At 54.2% G+C, this 26074-nt stretch overlaps 5 protein-coding genes and 1 pseudogene across 5 annotated transcripts, besides 19 other annotated features; 2 read left to right on the forward strand and 4 right to left on the reverse strand.

Annotated features, from left to right (window-relative positions):
• Tc00.1047053508641.10 (dispersed gene family protein 1 (DGF-1), putative) lies at positions 1–6093 on the forward strand (the record flags this gene model as incomplete). The annotated part of the gene is made up of 1 exon (XM_814673.1): positions 1–6093. A coding segment is annotated over one exon (6093 nt), but the record flags the coding sequence as incomplete, so codon positions are not given.
• Positions 1–8836: a sequence feature (areas not merged during assembly with more than two copies in the genome that could not be assigned to a particular haplotype).
• Positions 628–719: a microsatellite.
• Tc00.1047053508641.40 lies at positions 8514–11165 on the forward strand (annotated as a pseudogene).
• Positions 8837–9842: a sequence feature (heterozygous, non-Esmeraldo-like haplotype).
• Positions 9843–14759: a sequence feature (areas not merged during assembly with more than two copies in the genome that could not be assigned to a particular haplotype).
• Positions 11534–11714: a mobile genetic element.
• Positions 11534–15534: a mobile genetic element.
• Positions 11696–11716: a sequence feature (AT_rich).
• Positions 14760–26074: part of a sequence feature (heterozygous, non-Esmeraldo-like haplotype) that runs on past the window's edge.
• Positions 15869–15888: a microsatellite.
• Positions 15908–18469, reverse strand: Tc00.1047053508641.80 (hypothetical protein, conserved; the record flags this gene model as incomplete). The annotated part of the gene is made up of 1 exon (XM_814674.1): positions 15908–18469. The coding sequence occupies one exon, from the start codon at positions 18467–18469 to the stop codon at positions 15908–15910; it is 2562 nt and encodes an 853-aa protein (XP_819767.1).
• Positions 18728–18763: a microsatellite.
• Positions 18803–22429, reverse strand: Tc00.1047053508641.90 (hypothetical protein, conserved; the record flags this gene model as incomplete). Its single annotated transcript, XM_814675.1, has 1 exon — positions 18803–22429. One exon carries the CDS (start codon positions 22427–22429, stop codon positions 18803–18805), a length of 3627 nt encoding a protein of 1208 aa, XP_819768.1.
• Positions 22467–22488: a sequence feature (AT_rich).
• Positions 22571–22621: a sequence feature (A-rich).
• Positions 22715–22768: a microsatellite.
• Positions 22908–22924: a sequence feature (A-rich).
• Positions 22925–22956: a microsatellite.
• Positions 22957–23045: a sequence feature (A-rich).
• Positions 23208–23240: a microsatellite.
• Positions 23491–24855, reverse strand: Tc00.1047053508641.100 (hypothetical protein, conserved; the record flags this gene model as incomplete). Its single annotated transcript, XM_814676.1, has 1 exon — positions 23491–24855. The coding sequence occupies one exon, from the start codon at positions 24853–24855 to the stop codon at positions 23491–23493; it is 1365 nt and encodes a 454-aa protein (XP_819769.1).
• Positions 24891–24927: a microsatellite.
• Positions 25066–25201: a sequence feature (A-rich).
• Positions 25310–25954, reverse strand: Tc00.1047053508641.110 (hypothetical protein, conserved; the record flags this gene model as incomplete). Its single annotated transcript, XM_814677.1, has 1 exon — positions 25310–25954. The coding sequence occupies one exon, from the start codon at positions 25952–25954 to the stop codon at positions 25310–25312; it is 645 nt and encodes a 214-aa protein (XP_819770.1).

Here is a 26074-nt window from a genome sequence, read left to right on the forward strand (position 1 = left end):
GTGCAGTACTGCAGCTTCGCTGGGTACATGCATATGTTTTACGTGAATATCCTCAGTGTGAGTGAACACTCCGTTTTTGCGCTGCTCAACAATACGATGTCCTCCGGAAAAAGCCTTCTTTATCTGCGCCACGGATTGAGCGTGTCGAAACACAGCGTGTTGCGCGTGGTGGGGAACAGCGGCTCCGTGTCCAACGCCATTTATTCACTAAGCTTTTTTACCGTCCGCCATTCAAGCTGGCTGGATTGGCGTGACAACGACGTGGGAGTGGGTGCGATGTTTCATTACTCCCTAATAACTACTGTGAACATCGACGGCAGCAGTGCTGTGACGCTGACGGGCTGCAAGATGGGCTCGACGGGGTTGTCGGTACCTCTGCTATCTCAGGCTGACGCCGGCTACCGGTTCGTTGCTGGGTGTCTGACGGTCGCGGGACGGAAGGTGACGACGGCGGCTGAACTGGAGCTTAACGGCATCACCAACGTGACGACGGTTACCGCGTGTGGGGAGTGCACGAAGGACGGCGACTGCTTTGCTCCGCTGACGACGGCGGTTATTGACTGCAAGTGCCAGTGCGCTGCTGGAGGGCACGGAGATGTGTGCGTCCCGGCGCCTGTGCCTGCTGGCCCGCCGCCACCGCCACCGCCGCCGCCACTGCCACCAACACTCACGCCGTCACCACCGCCGCTCCCACCACCACCGCCGCCGCCACCGCCGCCAGTTGGTGAGTGCATCAGCGACATGGTGTACCCCGAGTTTGCGCAGGCAGTGGGTGGCGGTCTGTCGTGGCTGTGCTACCGCAACGTGACGTTCAGCGGGGGCGACATGTGCCTGACGGTGCTGATAGGGGCGATGACGGGCGACGTGGTGAATGTCACGTTTGATGGATGCACGTGGAGGGACGGTGCCGTGCTGTTGCTTTTGGGCAACGCGCACGCCGCTGTTGGGGCGCTGAGCATCTTCGTCACCGGCAACACATTTAGTGACGCGCTGCTCAGCCCGGAGGGTGTGTTTCCACCGCACACGAACATCACGATCAGCGGGAACCGCTTCACAGTCACGAGGCTGATCCCTCGGCCGGGTTTGGACATTAGGAGGCCGTCGTGTGTTGTGATGAATGAGCTGGCGATCAGCAACGACTCCGCGGTGGTGCTCAGTGGCAATGTTTTTCAGAGCGTGACGGCATCTTCAAGCGCCATTTACGTTGTCAATTATGCGCTGAGGGTGTCGTGGTACTCCGTGTTTGCGGTGGTGGGCAACACGTTTCACATGGCTGGCGGTGACGGTACGCTGATATATCTTGAAGGACCTAGATACTCCTCATCGCTGAGTGTGCTGAACAACTCTGCCGTGGTGATTCGAGGCAACGCTGTGACGAGGCCGGTGAAGTGCTTCGTGTTACTTATTTGGGCTTTGCGTGTGGAGTCCCATTCAGCGGTTGTGTTTCAGGACAACGAAATGCAGAGAAGCTCGGTTGTTTTTTTTTCAAGCTACTCCTCCAACATCTACTACAACTCCTGGCTGCAATTGAGCGGCAACCTCTGCCGTGAATCCCCATCGGATGCGTTTGCCTTTCTGTATCCCAAAGTGAATCTCCGCGACTCCACGGTGTCTGTGTCTGGCAACCAATTCATGTCCAGCACGGTCTTGCCGACAATGCTGCTGATACCCACGGTGTCCAGCGATATCACGAACGGAGCGATTGTGGCTGCGTGCAACACCGTGAACGGAGAGGAGGAAGCGAACTACGTCATTCCGTCTGTGTACAATGCCACCATTCTGACCTGCAGCGACCCATGCGCTCTCGCGGCGTCGTGCTTCCCTGCGTACACGACGACGGCCTCGAGTGATGGCTGCGCCTGCAGGTGCGCGGAGGGCGGCTATGGCGATGCGTGCCTGCCCGTTGCTGTCCCCGAGCCACAGAGCACCGACGGCGCCGACTTGTGCGTGCGTGAAGTGCGTGTGGATGTGAAGGTGAACGCGGGTTTCGGGACGTCGGTGGCGTGCTACGTTGGTGTGACCTTTGCGGCGGACGTCGTGGTGGACGTGGCGTCGATGTCGGGGAGCGTGCGCAACGTGACGCTGGCGAACTGCACGTTTGTGGGCGGAGCGAGCCTGTACGTTGTCGGGTGGCTGTCCGACCCGCCTGCTGGCGAGCGCGCCGATGTGTTGATCAGCGGGCTTGAGTCGCGCTCCGGCGGCGGCGTGGTGGTGGCGAACCGATTTCCGCCGGGCTCGCGCGTCACTGTGTTGGACTCGGTGCTGATTGCAGAGAGGCGTGTTGCGTACCGTAACGCCTACGACCTTGGCGACGGCTTCGCGTGCCTCGTGTTGCACAGCGTGAATCTGACTGGGAGCGTGCTGACCATTGCGCGCACGCACGTGGCGGCGGTGTTTCGCGACGCTGTTGGCGTGTTGGTGGTTGGCGGCGTGGCGCTGTCGTCGCGCGGTGCGCTGTACGTGGACGGACTGTTGGTGCAGACGGCGCTGGGGCTGTGCGTGTCGGTGGAGGGCGGTGTTGCGGCCAGCGGCGGCTCCGTTGTGGCGTTTGTTGACAGCGACTTCCTGCTGTGCAAGCACGCGGTGTCTGTGCGTGGGGCTGTGAGCGTGTCGGGCTCCGCTGTGGCGCTTGTGCGGAGCGACTTTTTGTTGACGGAGGACTACGCGGTGGCGTTTTATTCGACGGTGAGTCTGGCTGACGGGTCGATGCTGCTGGCGAAGGGCAACGTGCACGACGGCGTCTCGAGGGAGATGCTCTACGCCGCTGGCGCCGTGACCGCTGCTGGGAGCACGCTGAGCTTTGTGCGCAACCGAGCACTGCTGCCACGGATGCTGTCGGTGAGTCTATCGCTTGCGGCTGGGGCGCATTTGAGGGTGGCGTGCAACTACGCGGGTGGACGTGTCCTGTCGACGGCGGAGTACGCAGCGGCTGGTTTTGGCGACGCTGGGAGCATCGACGTTGTTGGGTGCGACGTCTGCGACAGGGACACGCACTGCTACGCGCCCGGGACGACCTCTGCGAGCATGAGGAACGGTGTGTGCGTGTGCGTGTGCGGCAGCGGCGGGTACGGCGAGGCGTGCGTGCCTGTGGGAGCTCCCGCGCTGCCGCCCGCTGTGGACACTGCGTCGAGTGTGTTCGTCCGCGAGGGCGTGACGGTGCGGTCGGTGTTCTTTGTGCCTGCCGGTGCGAGCGAGGTGACGCTGCGCCACGTTGTGCTGGACGGCGTGAGTCCTGTGCTCTACGTGCCGTGGATGGCGCGGGACGGCGTGCGGATCGTTGTGCAGAACGTGTCGCTGCTGAACGGCGCCGTGCTGTACGTGATGGGCGGAGGAGCGCTACGCGGTGCGGTGGCGGCGGGGAGCGACGAGGGCGGACCGGTGGAGCTGTCTGTGTGCGACGTGGAGGCGCTGAACGGTGCGCTTGTGCTGACCGGCACGTTTCCCGCGGGGTCAGTGCTGACGGTGACGGATTCCCTGCTGGTTGCCGCGAGGCCGGCGCCGCTTGTGTATCCTCCCGGCTCGCAGTCCTCGCCGTACGCACCGGTGCTTGTGCTGTCGGGCCTGCGGCTCGTGCGGTCCGTGCTGGTTGTGTCCGGCGTTGCCCTCGTGACCGTGATGACTGGTGGGCGGACGGTGGTGGCGGACGGCGCCGTGCTGGAGCTTGTCGGTGGCGGTGTTGCGCTGGACGCGGCTGTGCTCGGTGGCGACGTTGCGTTGTACGCGAGTGCGCGCGTGGTTGCGTCGGGGGGCGCTGTGCTGCGCGTGTCGGGGAGCCAGGTGTACGCTGCGCATGGGTTGGTATTCGACAGCGGGGTGGTGGCCAACGCGTCCGCCGTCGTGGTGAACGACAACGCCGGTGCGCTGACCGATGGCGCGCTGCTGGAGCTGCGGGGGTCGGCGTCGTTTGTGTCCGGGTCGTGGCTGTCGGTGCGCGGCAACAGCATCCGCGGCAGGCTCCTGTCGCTGCCGTCGTACCCGCGCAGTGCGGATCTTGCGCAGAGCACGCTGACGCTCCACGGGAACGCTGGAAGTGGGTCCGTTGTGATGGACGGCACCGTTGCGCTTGGTGGCGCCGGCCGAAAGTTCGTCGTGGGGTGCCTGGCGCTCAACGGGCAGGCGCTGCAGCCGATGGACTACAGGTCCGCCGGCATCATGGGGAAATTCCGCCCCGTGGCGTGTGGCGTGTGCGACGCCGACGTGCACTGCTTTGCAGCTGCGACGAGGGCTATGTCTGCGTCGTGCGCCTGCCGCTGTGCTGATGGCGGGTACGGGCGCGAATGCCTGCCGGTGTACCTGCCGCACGTGGACGGGTGCAACCGCACGCTCCTTAGGCCGCCGCTGAGCCACACGGCGACGCTGATGGCGACGCGCAGCCTGACGCCAACGTGGAAGCCGACGCCGAGCGCGACGCACTACAGTCCGACGCAGTACGGGCCGACGGAGACGCTGCAGGTGACGGAGACGGTGGCGCTGTCGCCCACGCGGACCCCAACGGCGTCGGTGAGCAGCACGCTGTGGTGGAGCGACGTGGCGTGCCCGACGCTCGCCGTGACGACGACGGCGGCTGGTGGCAACCTGACGCAGAACGACATCCGCGGCGGTGGGAGCGCCGTCCCGACGCTGCTGATGGTGGCGCTGCCGCCGCCGTTTCGGTGGGCGCGCGACCCGCAGCTCGGCACGCACCTGAGCTTTGTGCCGGTGTCGACGGCGCAGCCGAGCGGGTTTGGCGGTCCGTGGGGAGCGATGCTGAGCAACGCAACGTGGGTGCGCAACGCGACGAATCCGTCCACCGTCCTGGAGCTGGCTGTGCCTCTGCACCGCGGTTACTTCATTGCTGCCGACGAGACGATAGTCATTCGCTGCGACGCTGTGGCGGTGTCCGGCGGCTGCAAGGGTGTGCTGCTTGGGTCCTTCACGATCAGGTCGAACACGCTGCCCGCCGCTGCCAGCGCCCTCTCGGCGATCACCGGCGTTGTTGCGGGTGCGACGGCTGTTGTCGTGGTGGTGACCGGCGGGTTGGGCTCCATTCTGGAGATGCAGGCGGTCGGCGTATTGGCGAGGATGTCATGCGCCTCGGCACAGGAGCGTGCGAGCATCGTTGCGCTGCCGTACTTACTGTCGGTGTTCGCTGCCCTTGACCCGCTGTGGATGGTGGTGGGCAACGCGCTGCTCGCCGCTATGTTCGGGTGCGTGCACTGCGGTGTGACGGTCGCCTTTCAGCGGTGGCGCGGCGTGGGCGCGGCGAGTGCGTGGGCGGCGATGCGCTTCCCGAGCCTGACGTACGTTGTGGCGCACGCGATGCACCTCGGCATATTCTTCGGCTCCGTGCTTGCACTGGCGATGCCCGACGCCCGCGTGCAGCACCGCGTGATTGGTGTCGTTGGCGTGCTGTACGGTGTGGCGTTCCCTGCTGGCGTGTGCTACTTCATTGCCCGCCACACGGGCGCGAGCTTCACGAAGTACTGGCAGTTTTCGGGGAAGCCGCTGCACGAGCGCCTGCTGTACCCCGTCGGGTATTGGCACCCCGCGGCGCAGCAGCGGATGTACGGCGGCATGCTAACGAACATGAGGGGCAGCCACGTGTACTGGTGCGTGTTCCAGCTGTCGGTGCTGTGTGTGGTGTGCCTGATTGCGGCTGTGCACCCGCCCGTGGGAGGCTGCCACGTCCAGTACTTCTGCATGGCGGCTGTGCTGCTTGCAGGCGCGGGCGTGGTTGCCTTCACGAACATGATGCGCTCGGCCTTCCTGACGGTGATGCACACTGCGAGCCTTGTGCTGCTTGCGGCGCTGTGCGTGGTCAGCGCGGCAAACCATCTTGCGCCGAGCGACGGCGGTGCGAGGGCGTACGTGGTGATGGTGCTGCTGCTGACCACTGTGCTGCTTGCGGTCACTGTGTACAGCATGGTTGTGTGGTACGCGGAGGACCGCTACTGGCAGGAGCTGCGCGAGCCGCGGCGTGGAGGGCTGGAGGCGCTGCTGCGCGATGGCGAGGAGAGCGACGAAGAGACGCAGGAGCTCCACGAAGTAACGACATTTTCGTACGCCTCAGGCACCACCGTTGCGTCGTCGTACCGACCACCCGCACCGCCGTAGCAGCCCATGGCCGGTGACACCCGCTCAGACGCCCTGAGCCCGCTGACCGTTCTTCCAGTGTGAGCTGCATAATTGGTTGTGCTACGCCGGAGAAGTAATGAATTTGTGCTGCTCAAGAAGGTGGGCGCAGTTTTACCTCGAGTTGGAAAGTGTCTGCCCAAACAGTACCTCCACGTGGCGAGAGTGTACGAGGCTCCTCATGGATGCGGTATAACGTAGGTGCTTTTGGCAATGTGTTTACTTCTTTATTATTATTATTTATCGGATGCTTGATTGATTGACTCGTTGCTTTCGTTATTTTATTTTTATCGATTTTGTCAAGAACGGATTATCGAGTTATCGCGCTAGCCCAGGGCGGCTGTATCACGTGTGTGTGTTGCACGCTCGCCGCTGCAGCGCCCTCTCCGGATCTCGGGGTTATTATTTAGATTTTTACTCAGTAACGAGGACGTGTTCTGCGATGGTGGCTGTTGTGTGGAGCATTGAATTTATTTGAGAAAAACTTAGGGATAAAAAACGATAACGCCCTTCTGTGGCTTTCAATAAATGAAATTTGGACGTGTGCGTTGCTGGTCGATGAGGGAGGGCGTGGGCCACTGCTGCTGCGCACCACAGCCACCCATCGGACTCTGCAACGGCATTTTCGCTGTTTTTCCGTGCGTTGTTTCTATTTCTGTGCGGGTGCCTGCAATGACTCTCTCTCCTGCTCCCCGATGACTGTGTGGGGGGGCGTGCCTGCTTTTCTCGTTGGTTATGATGTTGTATAAAATGCGAAAAAAGAAAATGAGCGGAAAAGTATGCAGGCTGATGTGTTTTTTTTGTATTTATGTATCAATATGTTTTTTTGGATTACTCTGGTGGTTCTTCCTTCTCTTTTTACGTTGCTCCACACGTGTCTAAGTGTTTGTTTTAGTACGGCCACACACGGGTAGCTTGAGCCGCGGATATCTTTTTTTCTTGGCGTCATTTCGTGCTAGGCACTAACGCGGTCACGTTCGTCAAGCATCCACTCTCCACAGCGTGGTGCCTGATATTTTGGAGTCATCTCAGATGTAACGCCGGCACCACCGCCGTGGCACGCATGGGAGGTAAGATGGAACGCGGGACAGCGAAATATATTGTGCGGTACGCGTGTCTGTTGCATTTGTTCTGTCGTGGTGGCTTCAATGTAGAAGGAGAGGGATGAACATTGCACGATTCTGTGGCTTGGAGGAGTTATTACCCCTTTTTTATTTTGTATGATCTTTGGTTCCCACCCGTGTCTGCCCCGATTGCTTCCCCTGAGTGGAGCTGCGCCATGACCATCCTTGTTGTTGTTGTTGTCCTTTTATCTCAAGGCACGGCGGGATTGAGGAGCACCGTCCCACGAAAGGCATTGCACACTTACACACTTTCATGCCACTGTCGCCCCCGGAGTGGGGTGTAAAATCCAAATCCCTGCTGCTTTTTGCACTGGCGCAATTATTTTATTAACTGACGCCTTCCTGTCCGGCGTGTCACTTTGATTGGATTGTGTGGGATTGCTCGCCAACACCATCGAAAGAAGCAGGCTGACGCTTTCAGTTATTTAATTCCATCTTGCGCGCAGGTATTTTTTTTACGCTCTGTTGATGTGCACTCAAGCAGCGAGGGATTTGGAACTATGCGTGCGTGGAATTCTTCCTGCCATGTGAACTGCAGGCAACACCGAGGGACTGTCACCTTGACTCCGCAGAGTTGTTGTGTCTCTTCGCAGGGTTGGCAGGGAAATTCCATGCAGCCAGCTACTGCTGGTGTGTTCCCAAATGTCACTCCATGCGAATAATGTGCTTCATCGAGTGAGGGGATGATTGGGTTTGTGTGCACTCTGATTGTGTTTGCTGCTTTGTGCGGGCACGCAACAGTTGGGTGGTGGGAAAATGGAGCGGGGCGATGCGTGGCCGTGTCCCGCCCATCGTTCACTGCACGATGGTGTGGTGCACATTGTGGTGCTGACTCTCCGATGTGACTGCGGTCTCCTGTGCGGCAATGGCGGAGGGTGGAGGAGAGTGTTGGCCCGCTGCGTGACGGTGGGATCGTGCCTCCTTTTGTGATTTTTACTTCACCCTCTGCAAAGGTGCACACTTATTTTTAGTGTTAGTGATGGGGAAAACAGACAAACAGAAAACGTGAACAAAATAGAATAAAAAAGGACAATAATGTGGCGGTGTTGTGGCCGATTGCACTTTGTGTTGCTGCGGGGGCGGTGGGCCTCGACTGCTTCACCGACAGGCGTTGCAGTGCGGCTGCGTGGCGCACCGACCACCGAGCCGTGCGAGTGCCACGCCCAACGCCATTGGGACTGCGGGAGGAAACAGCCGCGACTGTCCTTTGGAGCCAGCGGCACCTGCTGGCCGCAGTTGGGCGGTGCGAGTGGGACGCTTCACCGCACGGGTGCTGTGATGGCACCTCGCCGTGGCTCTTGTGATGGCTCAGACGCTGCAGCTCGGAGAGTAGTGGAGGGAACGCGGCAACCACAGTGGACCATGAGCAGCACCGTAAAGGACGTTCTGCTGGGTGGAGACACCCTCAGCACCGACATGAAGCTGAACGATTTTCTTCGGAATTATGTGGGCGGCAGGGCGGTCGTTGGTAAAGACCACAACGTGACGATGCAGGTGTTTGTTCAGGAGCCGGATGCTTACGTAAAAAAACAGCAGCTTCTTAGAATTATTTTTAATTTAACAGAGTACCAAGAGCTGGAGGCTATTAATGAGCTTTATCCCGAGGGTGTGCACTCTCTCGAGCAATGGAGGGATTATTAAGGAAAGGATACGGTCACTCCACTTGCAAGGGGAAAACTAAACGCAGCCCTCACTCAGATACTGAGAGAAGAACGACGTGAGGCAGAGGAAAGGCTAAGACGAGCGCAAGAAATGAAATTTAACATTTCCACTACGATCGAAGATGTACTGTTTAAAGGAGGAGTCCGCGTCAAGGAAAAGAAACTGAATGATTTTCTTACGATGGAATTGGATGGCAGGGGCGTTGTGGCCACCAATCGGAGTGTTTTGCTGGAGGAGTTTTTCAAGGATCCAAAGAAATATATCCATGATAAGGGAGTATTGAAAGAAATAAAGGCAACCGATGCTTATGCGAGGATGGAGGGAACTGTAAGGGATGAAATGGATTTGGAAGAAGTTGTACGCAGGCTTCACGAGAATGGTGTGGACAATCTACTGGGGTGGTCATTAGCTACTGCGAAGGTAAAAGAAATTGTTCATAACTCCACTAAACAGTTTTTGAATGCAGCCTCTGAAGAAGTGAGGAACCCAACGACGACGAGCGCACCGATATACCTGGAGGGATGGTACGAGTCTGTGTACAATGCGAGGTGGCATCATGTGGTGGAAGTTCCTGGCGGCGAGAGGACGGGACTGGAAGTGAGGGAAGGGGAACCACCACAGTCATGGACGTACAAGGCAGTTGGCCGAACTCTCGAAAAGGATGACGGTGTGGAGCAATCCGGTGCACCACGTCCCAGGCTGATGGTGCTCACCTCGGACAAGGGATGGCCGTACTCGTGGAGGGAGAATAAACCCATTGTTGACTGCTATGTGAACTGTGAGGTGGATCGAGTGTGGCAGACCGTCAAAGACGATGTAAACAAATTGTTCAGCAGTCACGGTAAGAACAAACTTTCGCCTGAGCCGCGTGTGTTGATTGGGACGTCCGGGATCGGGAAGTCGATGAATGCCGGCTCTTACCTCCTTTACCAGCTGCTGCACTACAATGCGGAGTAGCTCCCAATGGTTGCGTACTTTATTGGGAATCGAACATTTCTGTTCGACAAAATCGCAAAAACGGTGTCAGTGTACATGGGTGAGGCCAGTATCCTGAATATTGTGGGTGGCTTCGCTCGGCGTGGGTTTAAGGGGTATATTATCTACGATGTGGCAATGAAGGGTCATCAACCGTCTATTGGTTTGCCTTGCAAGGGATGGGGCATGATTGTGGTGACACCACCAGACAAAAACAACTACGAATGGTGGGCGAAGCAAATGGGGGCGGAAGAATTCATAATTAATTGTCCCGAAGAAAACGATGTGAAGGCAATGTGCTCTTGGATGAAGCGCAATCGGCCCCTGCAGGAGCAAGCGGAGTACTGGAGGGAGGTGAGGGGTCGCATGAATAACGTGGGACCAATTCTCCGCTTCATCTTTGGCAAACAGGCATGTGATGACCGCATTAAAGCGTGTCAGCAGGCCGTGGATGGGTCGACCGCCTCGGAGTTAGAGCGCAATTTGGGTATTGGCTGCTGTTACTCGTCCAATGACAGCGACTTGTCTCGAAAGCTTGTGAAGGCTGTCCGAGTACGACGAGGAAACAGCATTGAGTCGCCTCTGAATGTATTGATATCTCCCCATCTCGAACGCGAAACTTTGTCCCGGTTGGAGAGTGAAATGAAGCAGTCCGACTTTATTTTTTTCGTTTTGGCGTTCTGGGATTATGTCCCACCATATATTATTGGAAAGCATGCCGTATCCGCATTTTTGAATGAGGATTTCCTGCGTGCGATAAGACTCAAAATCAGGGAACTGAGGCCACCAGGACGACGTGAGCCACACAGCTGTGCGCTGAAAGAGCACTCAGACAAGAGCTTCACCAGAAAAGAGGTTCTACCGCCACCGGAACGCCTTTCCAATCCGGTTGCTATGGACCACTGGGTGCTGTATGAGCCGAAAGTCCAAAGCTTTCCGCTGGTGGACGGCTTTTTCTTTGTGGACTCAAATCCGAAGACGCTGGTTGGGCTGCGGATGGCTACGGCGGGTGGGCACCACACGACAACCAGCACTGTGCGGCAGTTCACTGAGTGCCTGGCGGCATATTTTGAGGGTTGGGAGGAGTTATCCCGAGACCTGTCGTGGGAGATGATTTATGTGCAGCACGCAGACAGCACGCCGATGACTGGCTGGCGGAGATGTGATGTCGTCAATTCCAATAATGTGAGCCGCGCTGAAAACCGAGAGATTGCGGCGTTCTGGGAGGAAGAGGTGCACCAGTACATAGCAGCAGTATCGTCGGACGATGCCAGAAGGAACGAAGCTCTCTGAAGTGAGGAATAACCACAGGAATAGGAGAACGAATTGGGGAATGAAAGGGGCAATTTTGTTTTTTGGTAAAGAAACATTGTGGGATTTATATATTTTTGGATGCTTGTGTGTGTGCATGCGGTGCGGGTGCACCAGCCCCAGGCGACGGTGTTAAAAAGTCAAAAATGTCCAACGCTATCGAACATAACAGTGGCAGAAGAAATTAGGGAGGGAAAGGGGTTGTTTGGCTTCTGGTGAAAAACATTGGGTGATTTCTACATGGTATGTTAGTTGTGTGTTTGTTATACGAGGCACAATTGGGGAATTGCCCCGGTATGAGGGAGTCATTGTGGCTGGCGGTGTCACGGTGTTGCTACATTTCTTTTCTTAGGAGCTTCTGAAGAGAATGATCGTGGGAGACCTGGCGAACTTAATTGATGTATATGTATCCTGGTAAACCTAATGCTCTTCTTTATGAGACTTTTCCTATCGTATGAATTTTGGGAGGGCCATGACCTTAAAGGGGATTGGGGAGCCGATGGCGGCCGGACAATTTTTTATTTTTATTTTAAGCTTACAGAAGCAGCCAGTTTGGTTTAAGGAAATGGCATTGGTTCCTTACACTGTTTCTGAGTGGTGTGATATTGGCGCCCGTCTCTGGGACCCGGTACGCCAACGTGGCGAAGCCCAGGTGCAGATAACGTTTATTAATGGAACCGAGATGTCGGATGCGACGTTAACTGTGGCTCCCCCATCGACAGGCTTACACTTGATTTTGGGAAACGTCACCAGGCCCTGGGAGGATTCGAGCCTTACAGGACATATTGCGAACCTCCGGGCGTTTCAAGTACCAAATTTTGAGAATCAATCGATCTTGCCCATCATGGGCGCAGCCCGGGAGTTGGGGCGCGTGGCAAGGGCTCATCATTGCCGAAAGGAAGCGCTTGAGCACGAAAAGCGCCCATGCCGCCGTGGACGTGCAGAATCGAAGCGTTCAGCCTCATTCGCAGGTGGAAGAGGCGCACAACAACCTATCGGCGCGCGAATCTGACATTGCGGTCGCCGGCAGTCTTTTTGCAGAACGAGAATGCGCGCTCGCCGGCCGCGAACAGCAGTTGGAGGTGACCCGCACGCAACTACAGGAACGAGAGGCGCGCGTTAGTGCGAGAGAGGCGCAGCGAGCCGTGTGGGAGGCGGAGACGGCGAGCCGGGAAGAATCCCCCACCTCTCGGAGAGGTTTGACAGATGTACCTGTCGCGTGTCACAATAAGGCCGAATACGGCGTTACCAAAAAACCACATTAAAAGCATCGCTTGATGGCTGTGGGCGCGTCGTCACGCACGGCCCAACGAACTCCGGCGCGAGAGAGACGGCCCCAGACGTCTCGGGGCAATTTTGGGTGACCGCATTTCCGTTCCTCGATGCCTTTGCCCTCCAGCACTTCTCCTTGGACGCCCATTCCGCTACAGGAAAAGAGGGGCGAATGTTCCGCGCATTCGACGACACCGCTTGGCCCCGCGTGTATGGGATGAGGGCGTTTCCGGAGTCTTTTCCGACCTCCGGGGCGCATACAATTATTGGAAACGAGCGGACCAGACCAAACTTGTATTTGACAATTTGGTTGCGTGGATGTGTGCGCTAGAAGCGGAGCGGTATCCCACCGATCGATTCATGAATTTTGGCGGGATCTTACTGCAGGCATTACGGATGCGGCTCATGATGGCGTCCGACCCCGGCATCCCGCTCTTCAACATTCTCGCCCGTCTTCGCGCCGCCGTTCATGAGGCTGACACCTTTGCGAGGGCAATCCGGATTCCCTTGGGACGAAGAGGGGCGCAAATATCGTTGCGATGCCAATTGTGTCATGTTCATGGACACGTAACATCTAAAAGCAACGTCCGAGACGCAGCCAGAGGAAGTCACTCGCAGCGCGGACGGCCCTCAAGAAACGGCCGGGGGGCCGCTTGCTGCTTCTTTTGAAAGCGGACAACGGCGGCTCCATCCATTTCACCACCTCCCACCAAGGCTCGCCGGCGTCGCACTGCACCGCCGACGCCCCACCCGATCCCTTAAATCGCCCGACGTAATCGTCGAGAAGGGCCATGGGGCTCATGCGCCAACGACGCTCGACTGTGGCGCGACGAATCGCCGACATCCCTGCTTTGGGCCGGCCGCGTGCGGATAGCGAACGGGGTGGCTCGAGAAGTGTGGGCGCCGTCAAAGTGGGAGCAGGGACCGTCCCTGACGAGACGATTTGCAGTGTTTTTGTCTCACGCACGAACAGCCAACGGGCGAGAAGAGCTGTGCGGCCTTTTGGCGGCAGTATTGGATGTGGCGCCGTCGGCCCGACCGCAGCGCGCCAGGATGCCGCGGCGCCCATGTCGCAGATGAACCAAACCACGCTGGCCATGGCGTTTCTGGGGTTGCAAAAAATTGCGGCGTGACCAGAGACGTGGCGGGCGCGCCCCCCGACAAAGGAAGGAGTGGATCGGTATATCCGCAGCCGGACCGATGGAAGGAACGTGTTGTCTTACGACTCGCGTGGATGCCGGCGAGCTGTTTGTCCGAGATTGCGGCCTTGACACCCAACAATGTCACGCTGGGGCCGGACGGGGCCATAGTTTTGGATTGGCCCGCGGCGCCGAAGACGGCGAGGGCGGATCTCCGCCGCGCCTCGCGGTTCGTCAGGATACGAGGGCAGGACGCGCCCGACACCACAAAGTTGTGCGGGGCACTTCGACACAGCGAAAAGCTCATGAATCCTAGGACTGCCCGGGTCGAACGAGCTGTGGCTCCTTGGAATGCCACGGCGCATTCCATAGAACGCGGTGTGTTGAGGCACGCTACTCGAATCGTGGGGACATACAATTCGGACCCACACGTGATCACGCAGTTGGCGGGACACGGTGGCTCGTTCGGCCTTCCCCAGGACACAGTTCGATATTTTGGGAGGCGCACCACAACGCTGACCCAGGTGTCGTCACTGGCCGCACAGGTGCGAAGGGAGACACCGCGGAAGGACAGGAACCCTGGTTGAGGGCGGAAAAGCGGTTTCCCATGATTTTTATCATTATTTTGACAAAACCGCAAGACGCGCCAAGGAAGCGTTCGGCCCCTCCACAAGAGGAACGAGCCATCCCGCTACAACAACCCAACGTGCCCGTACTGAAATTGGGGCGGAACAGAAGCCGGTTGAACCCGGCCACCCTGGAGAGGCTCATGCAAGTTTGGGGACTCGTCGGGCGGTCCCTTTTCCCTCCGTCTTCCTCCGGTAAAGCGCGCGGGAGCTCACGGAGGATTCCCGCGACCGGCGCGCGATTGGCGGAGGCGGGAATGGTCGAGGACGCTTCGTCTACAATAACGAGCGGCGGGTGCATAATACCTTTCTCGGTTGTGGAGGAGAAAATCGCTGCTTCACGACTGCGATGGATCGCGTGGCCGCGCGACAAGAACAGAGACGACCCTTGCGAGGCCAACGCTCCTCTTTCACACATCTTCCATTGTTTGCCGCCTGTGGTTGCTGAGGCCGCTTCCCGCCTGGACTTAAAGGTATTCTCTTCCCGAGTTTCTTTACCGCGGGAGACTCGGCATCTCTTTCGGTGCCGCGTGGAGGACGGCGCGCTGGTGGAGCCGGCACGGCTCCCAATGGGGCACAATGCCGGCCCAGAAACTCTCCAGATCATTATTAGCTCGGCATTCGCGGGGCGACGCCGGTGGTTCGCCCCCTCTGGGCTGCACCTCCATCGGTGCGTGTCGGCGTTTGGATCGATGATATACGCATTGCAGGGTCGAAAAGCGATGTGACATTGTGGGAAGCCAAGTGCTTCGTAATGCGGATGGCCGTCACGCCACGATGGAGGAACGCGAATCGGGCGCCACGCATTACACCCTTCTGTGGGCGCAATTTGATCACTCACCGGGCGGTATCCCTGAGTGAGAAGTTTGTCCGCTCTGTGCGCGCCATGCCGGCGCTTAATTCTTTGACCGTCGCGGAAATGGAGGTTATGGCGTCACGTTCTTTGTACGCGTCGGCCATTTTGGGCACGCGTTTATGTGCCTACTACTTTTTCATCAAGGCAGTGCGACGACGATTATCCGCACTTCACCAAGGGATTGTGCTGGAGACATCCCCGGCGAACCTTCCGCCGTCAGCGGTTGGTTTGGGCGAGGGCTTACGACACATGATCGAGAATAATTGTGGGTGAATCATCAAGCCCACAGAAAAGGCGTCTGTCGCCACCATCACGGATGCGTCGTTCCGTGGACGGGGAGCCGTTTTTATTCCAGACCCCGGCGACGTTAAAATTGCCGGATGAAAATGGAAGAGGAAGTCTTTTCTATTATGCAGGCCGAGGCGCGCGCCGCTCTTAGCCCCATTGGCGAGTGGAGCGTTTATCGCGCAGTGGGCCCGGAGGCTCTTTTGCCATTCCATCGTTTTCCTCGTGGACCGCCACCCCGCAAAGTCGCAACTAAAAAAGTACCGCGAAAAAAGACAACGGAACGCCAAAAGCCAAAGAACGGATGTTCAGAACGGCAAAGCAAGCAGCAGCAAACGCGCAGGCATCTCCCTCCCCGCAGTCGGTGAAAGAGAGGGCGAGAGAAGTCATAATCCTCAAACCTCAGAAAAAAAAAAATAAATAAAGGGGTAAAGGCTCCCAACCTGTACGGCGTGAGCGCTCTTTTTACTGAGAGGCAGTCCAAGCGAGTGTCTTTTGTGAGGAATAAACAACAACAACAACAACAAAAAACATACTTTATTTTGCTTACTTATTATCCATATTTAAATCATTGAACTTTTTTTCTTTTCTTTTTTTTTTTGTGAGAAACCCGTCCGCGCCATCTTCAATCAAAGTGACTCCATCTTGACAATCGTCCTGCAGTAATGCCAGGAGAAGTGATGGGTCCATCCACCATGGCACAAGCAGACGGCCACCATCTCGCACATCACACTCTGTACCGACAACAATCACCAAACCAGTGTCTTCCGGGGTAACCGTGCGGGTCTTACCCGCTTTGCCCTCGAGAATCCCACGCACCCCCGCTGCTGCGCAGAACACCTTCACAAATGAAAGATATTGCGGGAGTGGAAGTGCGGGATCTCGCATGACATAACCAACTCCAGCCTCGTCCACAATTCGGTGGCATTCACTGTTAAGCGAAGACTGCTCCACAACGTCTTCTAGCCATTCGCGGAATGCGGAGCCGCTTTCCAACTCCTTGTGTGTGATAACAGCGTCATCTGCCCCATCCCCCGCTTCGCCCATCCATCCTCCAATTAATTCTTCATTGAATGAGTTTTTTTCAGGATGCAAGGCATTTGGATGTGGCTTATACGGTAGACAATTATAATACACATTAATGGGATGTATAGCAGGAGCGTGTTGCGCCAAATAGATGCGGTTCTCATGCAACATCTGCCAGTACTTTAGTTCCTGTGCAGTATTCATGGAGAATACACGCGGAAAGCAATGAATTGTCCCTCGATAAAGATATTTCATGTGCTTCTTCGCCTCTTCCTCATTATTATCCTCACACGGAGCGTGTTCGACAAAACAATCGGAGTCTTTTGAATGCGTCAACTCTGTAGTTGAAGCCCAATTCCCTTTTTTTTTTCTTGGTGCCTGACATGTTCCACTCTTTCCTTGTTCCACTTCCCTCCCTTCCGTCAAGGGAGATGTATTCTCATCACAGCGTGGATTTGATTCACGTGGAATGAATTCCTCATTCACCACCTTTTCCCTTATCGCAAGTAGTTGTGGCAGTAAAGAATGGGCATACTCGGCTTGCTCCTTCACAATTTCCATGGCAGCTACCAAACGACTAAGAAATTCTCCAACGTCTTTGGATAACTTGACGGCAACATAAAATCTTATCATTTCAGCCGTGCAACATGACATGTGACGCGTGACTACAATGTCTTGATTCATCTCATCTCTTTTGATACACCTCCAGAAAAGATCGTCTCCGTCCCCTACAGCCACCTCCTCGGTGCTCTCTACTAACGGGGTCTCACTGTCCCAAATCAAAGTGATGTTCCCTTCAATATACGACGTGGTCACACGAGCCAAATGCTGGCAACGACGGATTCCATCCGCAATCCGTTTTTCATCAGCTTGCTCTTCTTCTCCCCCTTCATCACTGCCACACGCGTCCCGATTTTCATGAGTGGGTTCATCGCAATGGTAGCAAAACCCACACACAATTTTTTGTAGCGTGAGAGAAACCTTCTCTGAGACCTCCTTTGGCAGATGCAGGTGATGCATGACGGTCAGGGGGTGTTCAGTCAGGTCCAACATCCCAGAAAGCAAAGAGGTGGTATCTACCATCGCCAACTCGAGTTGCAACCTCTCATAACTTGCCGCTTCCCACCTTCCAATTTTCTCTGTGATCTCACCAATTGAATCGGAGGGGTAAATGGTGCATTTCAGTTCCTCACAGATTTTTATTTCCTTTTCGGACATCACGCCACACGTGCTTTTAACCTCCTCGTGGGGGTCGAATGACGCCTGGCCATTCTCACGACTCTGTGCCGCAAAAACCTCTGCTTTTGACTTCGGTTTCTGACTAAAGAGGAGGGCCCCAACAAGAACAAGCGGCTTCATTGCCATGTCCTCAATGCGCTGCTGGCAAGGTCGACTGCCTGTCCCGAACCCGGAGTTTGCCTGGTTCCGCGTGTAGCGCACAGTTTTCTTTCGCCCCTTTACCACCCGATTGACGATGATGGGGAGGTTCCTCGAAAAGCGTAGAACGCAACGAGACATCGCCTCAACATAGCGAGCATTAAAGAATGCCACTGCCTCAAAAAGGACACATGATTTTCCACAAAGCACCTCTGGAAGCTCTTCGCAAAACTGTTTCACACGTCGCATGGCGAGAGCCTCCCGTTGGCAGACGGACGAGACATATTCCAATGAATGGGACGAAAATGAGTCATGCCGCTCCTCCGCGTGATGTGCCTCGACACCACCACCGCCACCACTACGAGTGGCGTCTCTGCAGTGGTGGTACGCCGCGATGGCGTGACGTAGCGCATCCAGCACGCTTTGAGAATCGTCCAAGGGAACATTTTTCATTGTCATCCCCGCATGGAGTTTCATTTCAAGTGATTTCAACGCCACACGGAGGGCCTCTGAGAGACGCCGGAACTTCTCTGTCGCGTCGGGATCATCGGGATGTAGGTCGGGGTGACAACGCAGCGTCTGCGCAATGTACGCCTTCTTCACCCGGGCGTGTGAAATATCCGACAAGGAAGATGACGGCAGACCCAACGTCGTGAGCGCGACTCGAGGGGTCATGACGCGGATCCATGTGTTGCGTGACAACATTTCCTCTCGTTTTGCTTCGAATCGTGTCCCTTCTTCCCGATTCCCACTTCCCCTGCAACTCCCCACGCCGCCTCGTCTCGCCCTCTCCCCTCTTACACGCTCGGGGTCAAGCGGCGGCTCAGAGAGAGAGAGAGGGAGGGGATAAATCAGCAACAACAACAAATGGGATGTTGGGAGAGACGCCGTCACAGAAAAAAGAAAAAAAAACGCCTACAGTAACACAGAAAAGATGAGCGTGCATTCATATTCATGCAAGGTAGAAAAAAACAAAAAAACAAAAAACAAAACAAAAAAGCATGACACGAGAAACAGACATCTTCACTAACCCCTTTTTTAGTTTTCTTCTTCTTCCTCTGTTTCTCCATCCTCTCCGTCTGGGATGGCGGAGTGAAAAAACACTTTACTCGATACAAATGCCTCTTCCAAGGCGGTGTACTCACGGATAGCGTAGTCCACCATTGTGGCAGTAAGGTGCATATTGTTGATTTCCTCTTCCTCATGCGAGGCGTCTCTTCTCTGAGGCTTCTTTCGCTTCTGTGCCTCCTTGGTGCGTTCTGCAATGCCTTCCTGCATCGTGAGAAGGCGCTCCACATAGTGCTTCCCCACACTTTCAAACCAGTGAAGCGATTCGAACAAGTCTGAGAGGCCAAATAATTTAAGTAGGAAGGAGCATCCAAGAGCAAACCCGTCATCGGTGAATATCCCATCCTTGTTCTTTTTAACAAGTTGCTCCTTCTCACGTATCATAAGCTCCACATGTAAGACGCAGATGGGTGGGATAATCATGTGGAAATTCCTTAGGTGCTCATACTTATCTGCGTCCTTCAGCCGCTTCGTTACCGCCTCAAGAAGCATTCGGAAATACTCGGAACCATCCGACAGTTTCATGCGCATGTTGTGAATGACACTATCAACAACGCGAACGGCCTCCACTGTGGAGGGTGGTGCCTTGTATGCCTCCTCATCCATGCCTTCTTCCTTCATCATTTCCACCTCTTCTTCCTCCTCGTCGCTTCCAATGGCATCTGGGTCAATGACACGCTCCAGGCGAACAACATTGTCAATGAAGGGGATGAATACAGCGGCATCCGCGATGGCGCGAAGCCCACCACTACGCATCATCCGCATGTACCCAAGTGCGTTGCCAATTTCGGAGACAAGGTGACGGAATTTGTCCAGGAACGTTTGCCCATCATCTGCAACACCCAACTTGTGCATCTCTCGGATGAAATTCTCTGCTCGTGAAAGCGGGTACTCGCCGTTAAGTTCCTCTTTGTGTGCAATGAAGAATTTTGCGTCTTTTATAAGCCTCGATTTAACATGATCATCGTATAGGAACTGTGAGAGAATCGCAAGCTTCTTCAAAAGACATTTATAGACATAATTGACGGTTGTGTTCATGATGCCGGTGCCATGGGTTCGAATAGAGTTGGCAATATGACGAATATGTAGTGTGTGAAGATGCTTGGATTCCGTTGTCGATGGTCGCTGCACAAAGAGTTGTTCGTTCATATTGTATGTATAATTAGCTACAAACACCTGAATATTCTCTGTAATTACAAGAACATCCAATCCTTGATCGACAATACTTCCAGGCAAGTACCCATCACATATGCGTAGCCCGTAACGTACTAACGCCAAATTCCGCATCTCCTCGTAGGTTTTCCAATCATTTGCCATGAGTGCATTAAGGTTGTAGAACTGCGCATCTAGATAGTGTTCCACCTCGGTTGCGATGTGAAGCCATTCATAAAAGAAACGAAGAGGTGGTAGGCGTGTGAAACATCCAACATCACACTTTCTCCCCGCCGCATCCACCTTACGGAATGGCTGGCCCAGAACCACGGAATGCGTATACAACCGCAGGTCATTCTCAATGTCTATACAAAGAGTTTTAATTAGATGATTTTGAATACACTTCTGTATATAGGAGATGTACGCATCGAGTAGAGTATGAGCATCCTCTACATGCCTTGATGAGAGAATGGATGTTCGACAGTCATGCATGGCCATGAGAAGATATGGCAAATAGTTTGACCTCAGCGGACGCTGATACATTCTTTCAAAGAAGAGAGGATAAAACGTTTCCCGATGCCAGTACAAGAAATCACAATCAGTGGCCACACGTAAACTTCTCTGATAGAAGACCAATCGATGAAGTTGAGAAAAGGCAATTAAAATATCCTCGTACTTCTTTTGTGCCATGGCAACCGAGCCATCCTTCACCTGACACCGATTAAAGGCGGTACTAAGGACAAGGTCAAGACACACCAGATTTTCAGCTGTCTGTGGTTTATGGAGGAGTGCGATGGCTTGCCGAACAGCACTGTATTGATCCGTCACGTCTTCTGAACTCGTTTGAATGACATCTCCAAAACGCAAGTACATCTCATAGAGATGTCGCTCCATTACATATGTAATGGAACTTATCAGCAGATTGTATGTTGTCGCGATCACTCCCGTCTTGGCATGGAAAGCGGCCCGAATCATCATGAGCAGCTCAACTCCATGGGAAACACAATCAACGTGCTGAAGGGGGATCGCAACGTCCGCACAGTTGTGCAGCACGATATAATTAATAACGAGTCGTTGAATGTGTTCCGCCAGAAGTATACCGCGTTGCACCAACAAGGCAGTATCATGGAGAAATGCCTTGTAGTGTGACGGATCCACGGGAAGGGTGGTTTCCATCTCGGCAATCCATGCACTTACCGAAGTAGTCAGTTGATTCAGCTGTGGCAAGAACTCCATGCCACTTTTTTCGCATGCCTTTTTAATAGCAGACATTCCTTCTTTGGATGGATCCCACAGGTGACGGTTTAATTCGTCGGGCACACGGCGGGACAACCACATCAAAGGGCGAAACAAATGGAAACCATGAATATATATAACAGGTATTTGAAGATGCAGATGAAACACCCGTTTACACAGATCGCGTCTTGTCACCTCGTTTGCTGCCTGCTGAAACAGATGGAGGTGGAAGTAGTACATTCCAAGAATACCAATGTACTGCCGTCGTGCATTACCCTCCCGTGGGGTTCCCACCTTTTCCTCCACTGCGCATATCAAGTGATCCAAGACTTCCGTGAACTCGGCGCAGAGCCTATTATTTGTCGTCACCGACACCTGCTCCTCTGGCACTTCATAGGATTGCATAACTAAACGCTGGAGAACCCCGTCATCCAGTAGTTCCTGATCAATCTTATTCAGCAACCGACAGAACAATTCCATCGTCATATCATCGCAATCAAACTTATCACGATTCCTAGACACATGCGCAAGCAGCTTGCGATAGGTGGAAAGACCATGACGAAGGGTGTCATGCGTCTGCAGCACCTCCTCCACACTCAACAGGGCGGAAAAAATGTCTGTCAGGGAACGCCACACGCGCAAAAAACGCACATGCGTAAATGGGCGGTATTTGTCACGCTCACGCAAGGGCGAGTAGAGGGCAGCCAACTGCCGAACCGTCTGTTGTACCACCCGCCTCACCCGCTGCACCCACTTCCAGAGATCCTGGAGCAAACCCAACATACGACCAGCGCCTCGTTGTGCCTCCTCATCCGTAATGTCTACTTCAAGGCAGCTGTCGTCCCCAAACATCGCCAGGGGTGGAATCAAAACATCGAACGCCTCCTCAGTGAGGGCGTCCATCTCCAGGACAAGACCCGCAAAACAGAGCGTGATACGATAAAAGAGACGATTGTGCAATTGGCTGCGCCCTAAAGTGTCGGCAATGGAGGTGGTGAGTTGTCCCTGCCGCGCCGCCTGCGCACCCAATTGAAGCGAGACGGTGTCCGTGTGCGGGTCCCACAACACGGGATCCCAGCGGCAGTCAAATGTCTGCTCAATCTCCATGAGCATCTTCTCATGCCCAGAGACAAAAAAATGCAGTTTGTCTTGAAACGCTTCCCACTCATCTTTCCCAATGTCTACACCAAAGTCTATGGATGTGAGCATGAGGACGTCGAGTTTTAACACCGACTGGAACCCCCCCTTTTAAATAATAATAATAATAACAGGGACTTTGAAATATCTCCTTGTAATAACGGGACACACACGTGTATCAAACACCCAACTCACAACACACACGCAGATCCTAAAAAAACAACAACAACAACAAAAAAGAAGCAAACAAGCAAAAAAAAAAAACGACGATGATTGTGGAGTGCAGTGATTGCACCGCATTTTCTGAATGCGGGTTATCGTACGGCGGCAGCAGGAGCGATAATAGCAATGCCAATGCACACACACACACACAGAGGCAGACACACGAACGCATATACACAGAGACACACAAATGGGTGATACTACTGCACCAAAGTTGGGGAACTACGTGTCGTACTCACGGCCTTCATAAGACTCTCCTCCCACCCCACCCCATACACGGCCCAATTCCTTCCTTTGTACAGCAATCCCGATACCTCCTTGAATGAACAAAAAGAAGAAGAAAAGCAACAACAACAACAACAACAACAACAACAACAGGAAAAGAAAAAAGAAAGGAAAAAAAAAATAACATAAAAGTCAAAAAAAAAAAAAAAAAGAAAAAAGATGAGAAAAGAAAAAAAAAAAAGGGTAGGAAAGGTGGGATGAAGGGGGGAAAAAAGGACAAGTCTAAAGCCAAAGCAAACAAATGATATTTTGATTTTCGTTTTCACCAATCGGCCTCCAGTTACCACTACCAACAAGTCATAGCACACCAACGGATCCATCATCATTATTTACCTCAATCCTGTTTTTTTTTTTTTTTTTTTGACTTTTATTTTTTACGGCGACGATGCTAAGAAGTTTCGGGGAATAACGATCGTGTGTCATGCTTCTTCATTTGACAATTCCGTTTCTTCCCATTCTTTAGGCGACGACAAAAAAATCAATGGGAAATCAATGTAGAGATAAATCCTGTCCGTCCTTCTTTCTTTCCTTCCCTCCCTTCTCAGGGGGAATTTGAGGGGGTGGGTGGGTGGGCGCAATCGAGGAGTCGTGTACCCGTCGCCCTGTTACTTTCCGAAGCGGGCTGACTACACCGCAGGGTCGGCCTTCATTTCTGCCGCACGTCGACGATGTGCCGGAAGAGATTCATGAACCTTGTAGCTTTGCGTGGTGATGATTTCCTGACAAATGGAGCAGGTTGAATTCACAATGTCAAGCCCGCCTTCAAAAAAATTATTTCCGGTTGCCGTCACCTTCCGTTTCTGTTCGTCTGAAACCACCGTAATAGGCTCAATAAATGGCGGCATTTTCTGCACCAGCTTTCCAAACTGCGTGTACGTTGTCCCAGAGGCTGGAGAAGCGCCGGCGCTTTTCTGGTGGCCTTCACTCTGCAAGTGGTTCGTCACGCTAACAGGGTGGGGGGCAAGGAAGAGTCGGCAGCGGTGGCAGAACGCCATCGCTCCGGGGTTTTCATGGAGGAGTTGCTTCGGTAGAATAGGGGCTCCCGCACCGTTTTTGCGAGTCAGTGGGGGATGGTTCCCAGGCGTGTCTTCTTTCGTGTCCAAAGACCCCGACTCAACGTCCCTGCAATTTCCCCTAACGTCTTCCTCCAGTCCCAACTGTGGGAGAGCGTTCTTGCTGACAGAAGCACCCACACTCATGTCGCTGCCACCACCATTTTCAGCCACGCTCCCGCCGTCCAGAGAAGCAGGCGACGTCAAAGAGGGAGCCGCATTTGCCGTTCCATTGGGGGCCACCAACCGTGATTCTTGACTGTAAGACGGAGGGGAATGCGAGTGCTTCAGCTGGAATGTCTGAAGTGACGGTGACGGCGGCGGGGCGGCCGTTGAGGATAGTGCGTCATCTACACGCAGCGGTGGGAGTGGCGGACGCGTGTGTTCTCCGGTTCCTCCCATACCGCTACCAATTCTCGAACTACGCGGTGGCGTGGAATCGCGCCCGCCATGGTGTCTGTCCGTGTCAAATGACTTTTTATGCTCCACGCCTCGTTGATTCCCACGGTCAGCTAAGTCACGGAAATTATAGCCGCGCTTTTTGGCTTCACTGTGCACCACACGCAATTTGTTCTGAAGCGTCTGCACCTCTTGCTTTCGCAGTTCCAATTGTTGTGTTCGTGTCTCCAACTCTCGCTGATATTGCTGGTTCTGACGACGCAACTCCTCGACTACAGAGAGCAACTCTGCTTTCATGGCCTTGGATGCGCTATCCATCCCCGCAAATGCTACGACTTTGTGCATTTTGCTGGTTGCATTGCCGCCAACATAACGTCTCGCAACACGCATGACATGGTCGACAAGAATGGGTCCATCACTGCTCATCTTTACAGTGGTGCCTGGAAGGCAATCATTCGACTGATCCCCCACAATGGTTGCATAAAGCGCACGGTAACAAAGCTGCGTCCCAGGAACAATCCGTCTATTCCCATCGCTCATTTTTCTCTTCAAGGACCCTAATAGAATAAAATACAATATAAATATAAATATAAATATGTATTTATATATACACTTCTCAAGCAAAACAGAAAAGAACAAACAAACAAACAAAAAATCGTCTGCCCAATTCCTGCAGCCGCCCTGCAGACCTACCGCGTTCCTCCTCTATCTTTCCCTCCCTCACTCAATCTCCCGATACCTCCTTGAATGAACAAAAAGAAGAAGAAAAGCAACAACAACAACAACACACACACACACACAAAAGAAAAACAACAGAAACAAGAAAAAGAGAAAAGGAAAAGAGACGACATATGCACAGATAAATAAACACAAGCCAAAAAAAAAATGCGACCAGCGCTCTCGCCACAAGATCGGAAGGCCCGCCAATTCCTGCCCCCCTCCCTCCATTCCGTCCTTCTACCCAAAGACACGTACACCCACCACCCGCACACCATCACTGAGCCACATAGGGAATAAAATGCCTCTTTCCTCCCCAACTAATGACATACTGCCCGTCGTTGTCAAGTTCCTCGCAGACAAAATCAAATCCCAGCTTCAAGCTCACTTGCGCCCCAACAAGGCCTTTATTCTCAGCGATGGACGTACCGCGTTGCAGGCGTTTCAATGTGGTGATTGGATGAAATAATTTCCCCTCCCGCGTGACGGTGAGAGCGGCAGGCTGGAATGGTTCCTGCAGCGACCCAGCAAACAGAAGAACACCACTCAATTGTTCTTCTTTGCAGATAAACTCGTAATCTGTAAACACAACGGGGGAATCCTGCACTTTCACAAAATTCCTCTCCACCCCGCAGAGACTCACGTACGGGAAATGCCGTAGAAACTCCTGCGGTGCCAAGCAGGTGCCGTCATCCAGACACATCACATCTGTCCCATTCTTACACATCACGCCATCCGCGACACACTGCTCCAAACTGTTGTGTTGTAAACGTCGGTAGAAGAAGTCTAGAAAAGACCGGTCACGGAGGTACGTGGGACCAGATGGCATACGGGTATGCTCAACAAGTCCTTTGATATCAAACACATGAAACAAATGACCACGCTCGTTGAGATAATAAAAGTAACGTCTTGCTAGCGGCATGGCATCATCCCTTCTTCTCTAAGTTGTATGATTCGTACGCACGTAAGAACAGGTAGGGACAGGCATTCACACAAAAACTACACACACATTTACACATATGTACACACGTTTGCACGCACA

Source organism: Trypanosoma cruzi, genomic scaffold (genome assembly GCF_000209065.1).
Source record: "Trypanosoma cruzi strain CL Brener 1047053516987 genomic scaffold, whole genome shotgun sequence".
In the NCBI taxonomy this organism is placed as follows: Eukaryota; Euglenozoa; class Kinetoplastea; order Trypanosomatida; family Trypanosomatidae; genus Trypanosoma; species Trypanosoma cruzi.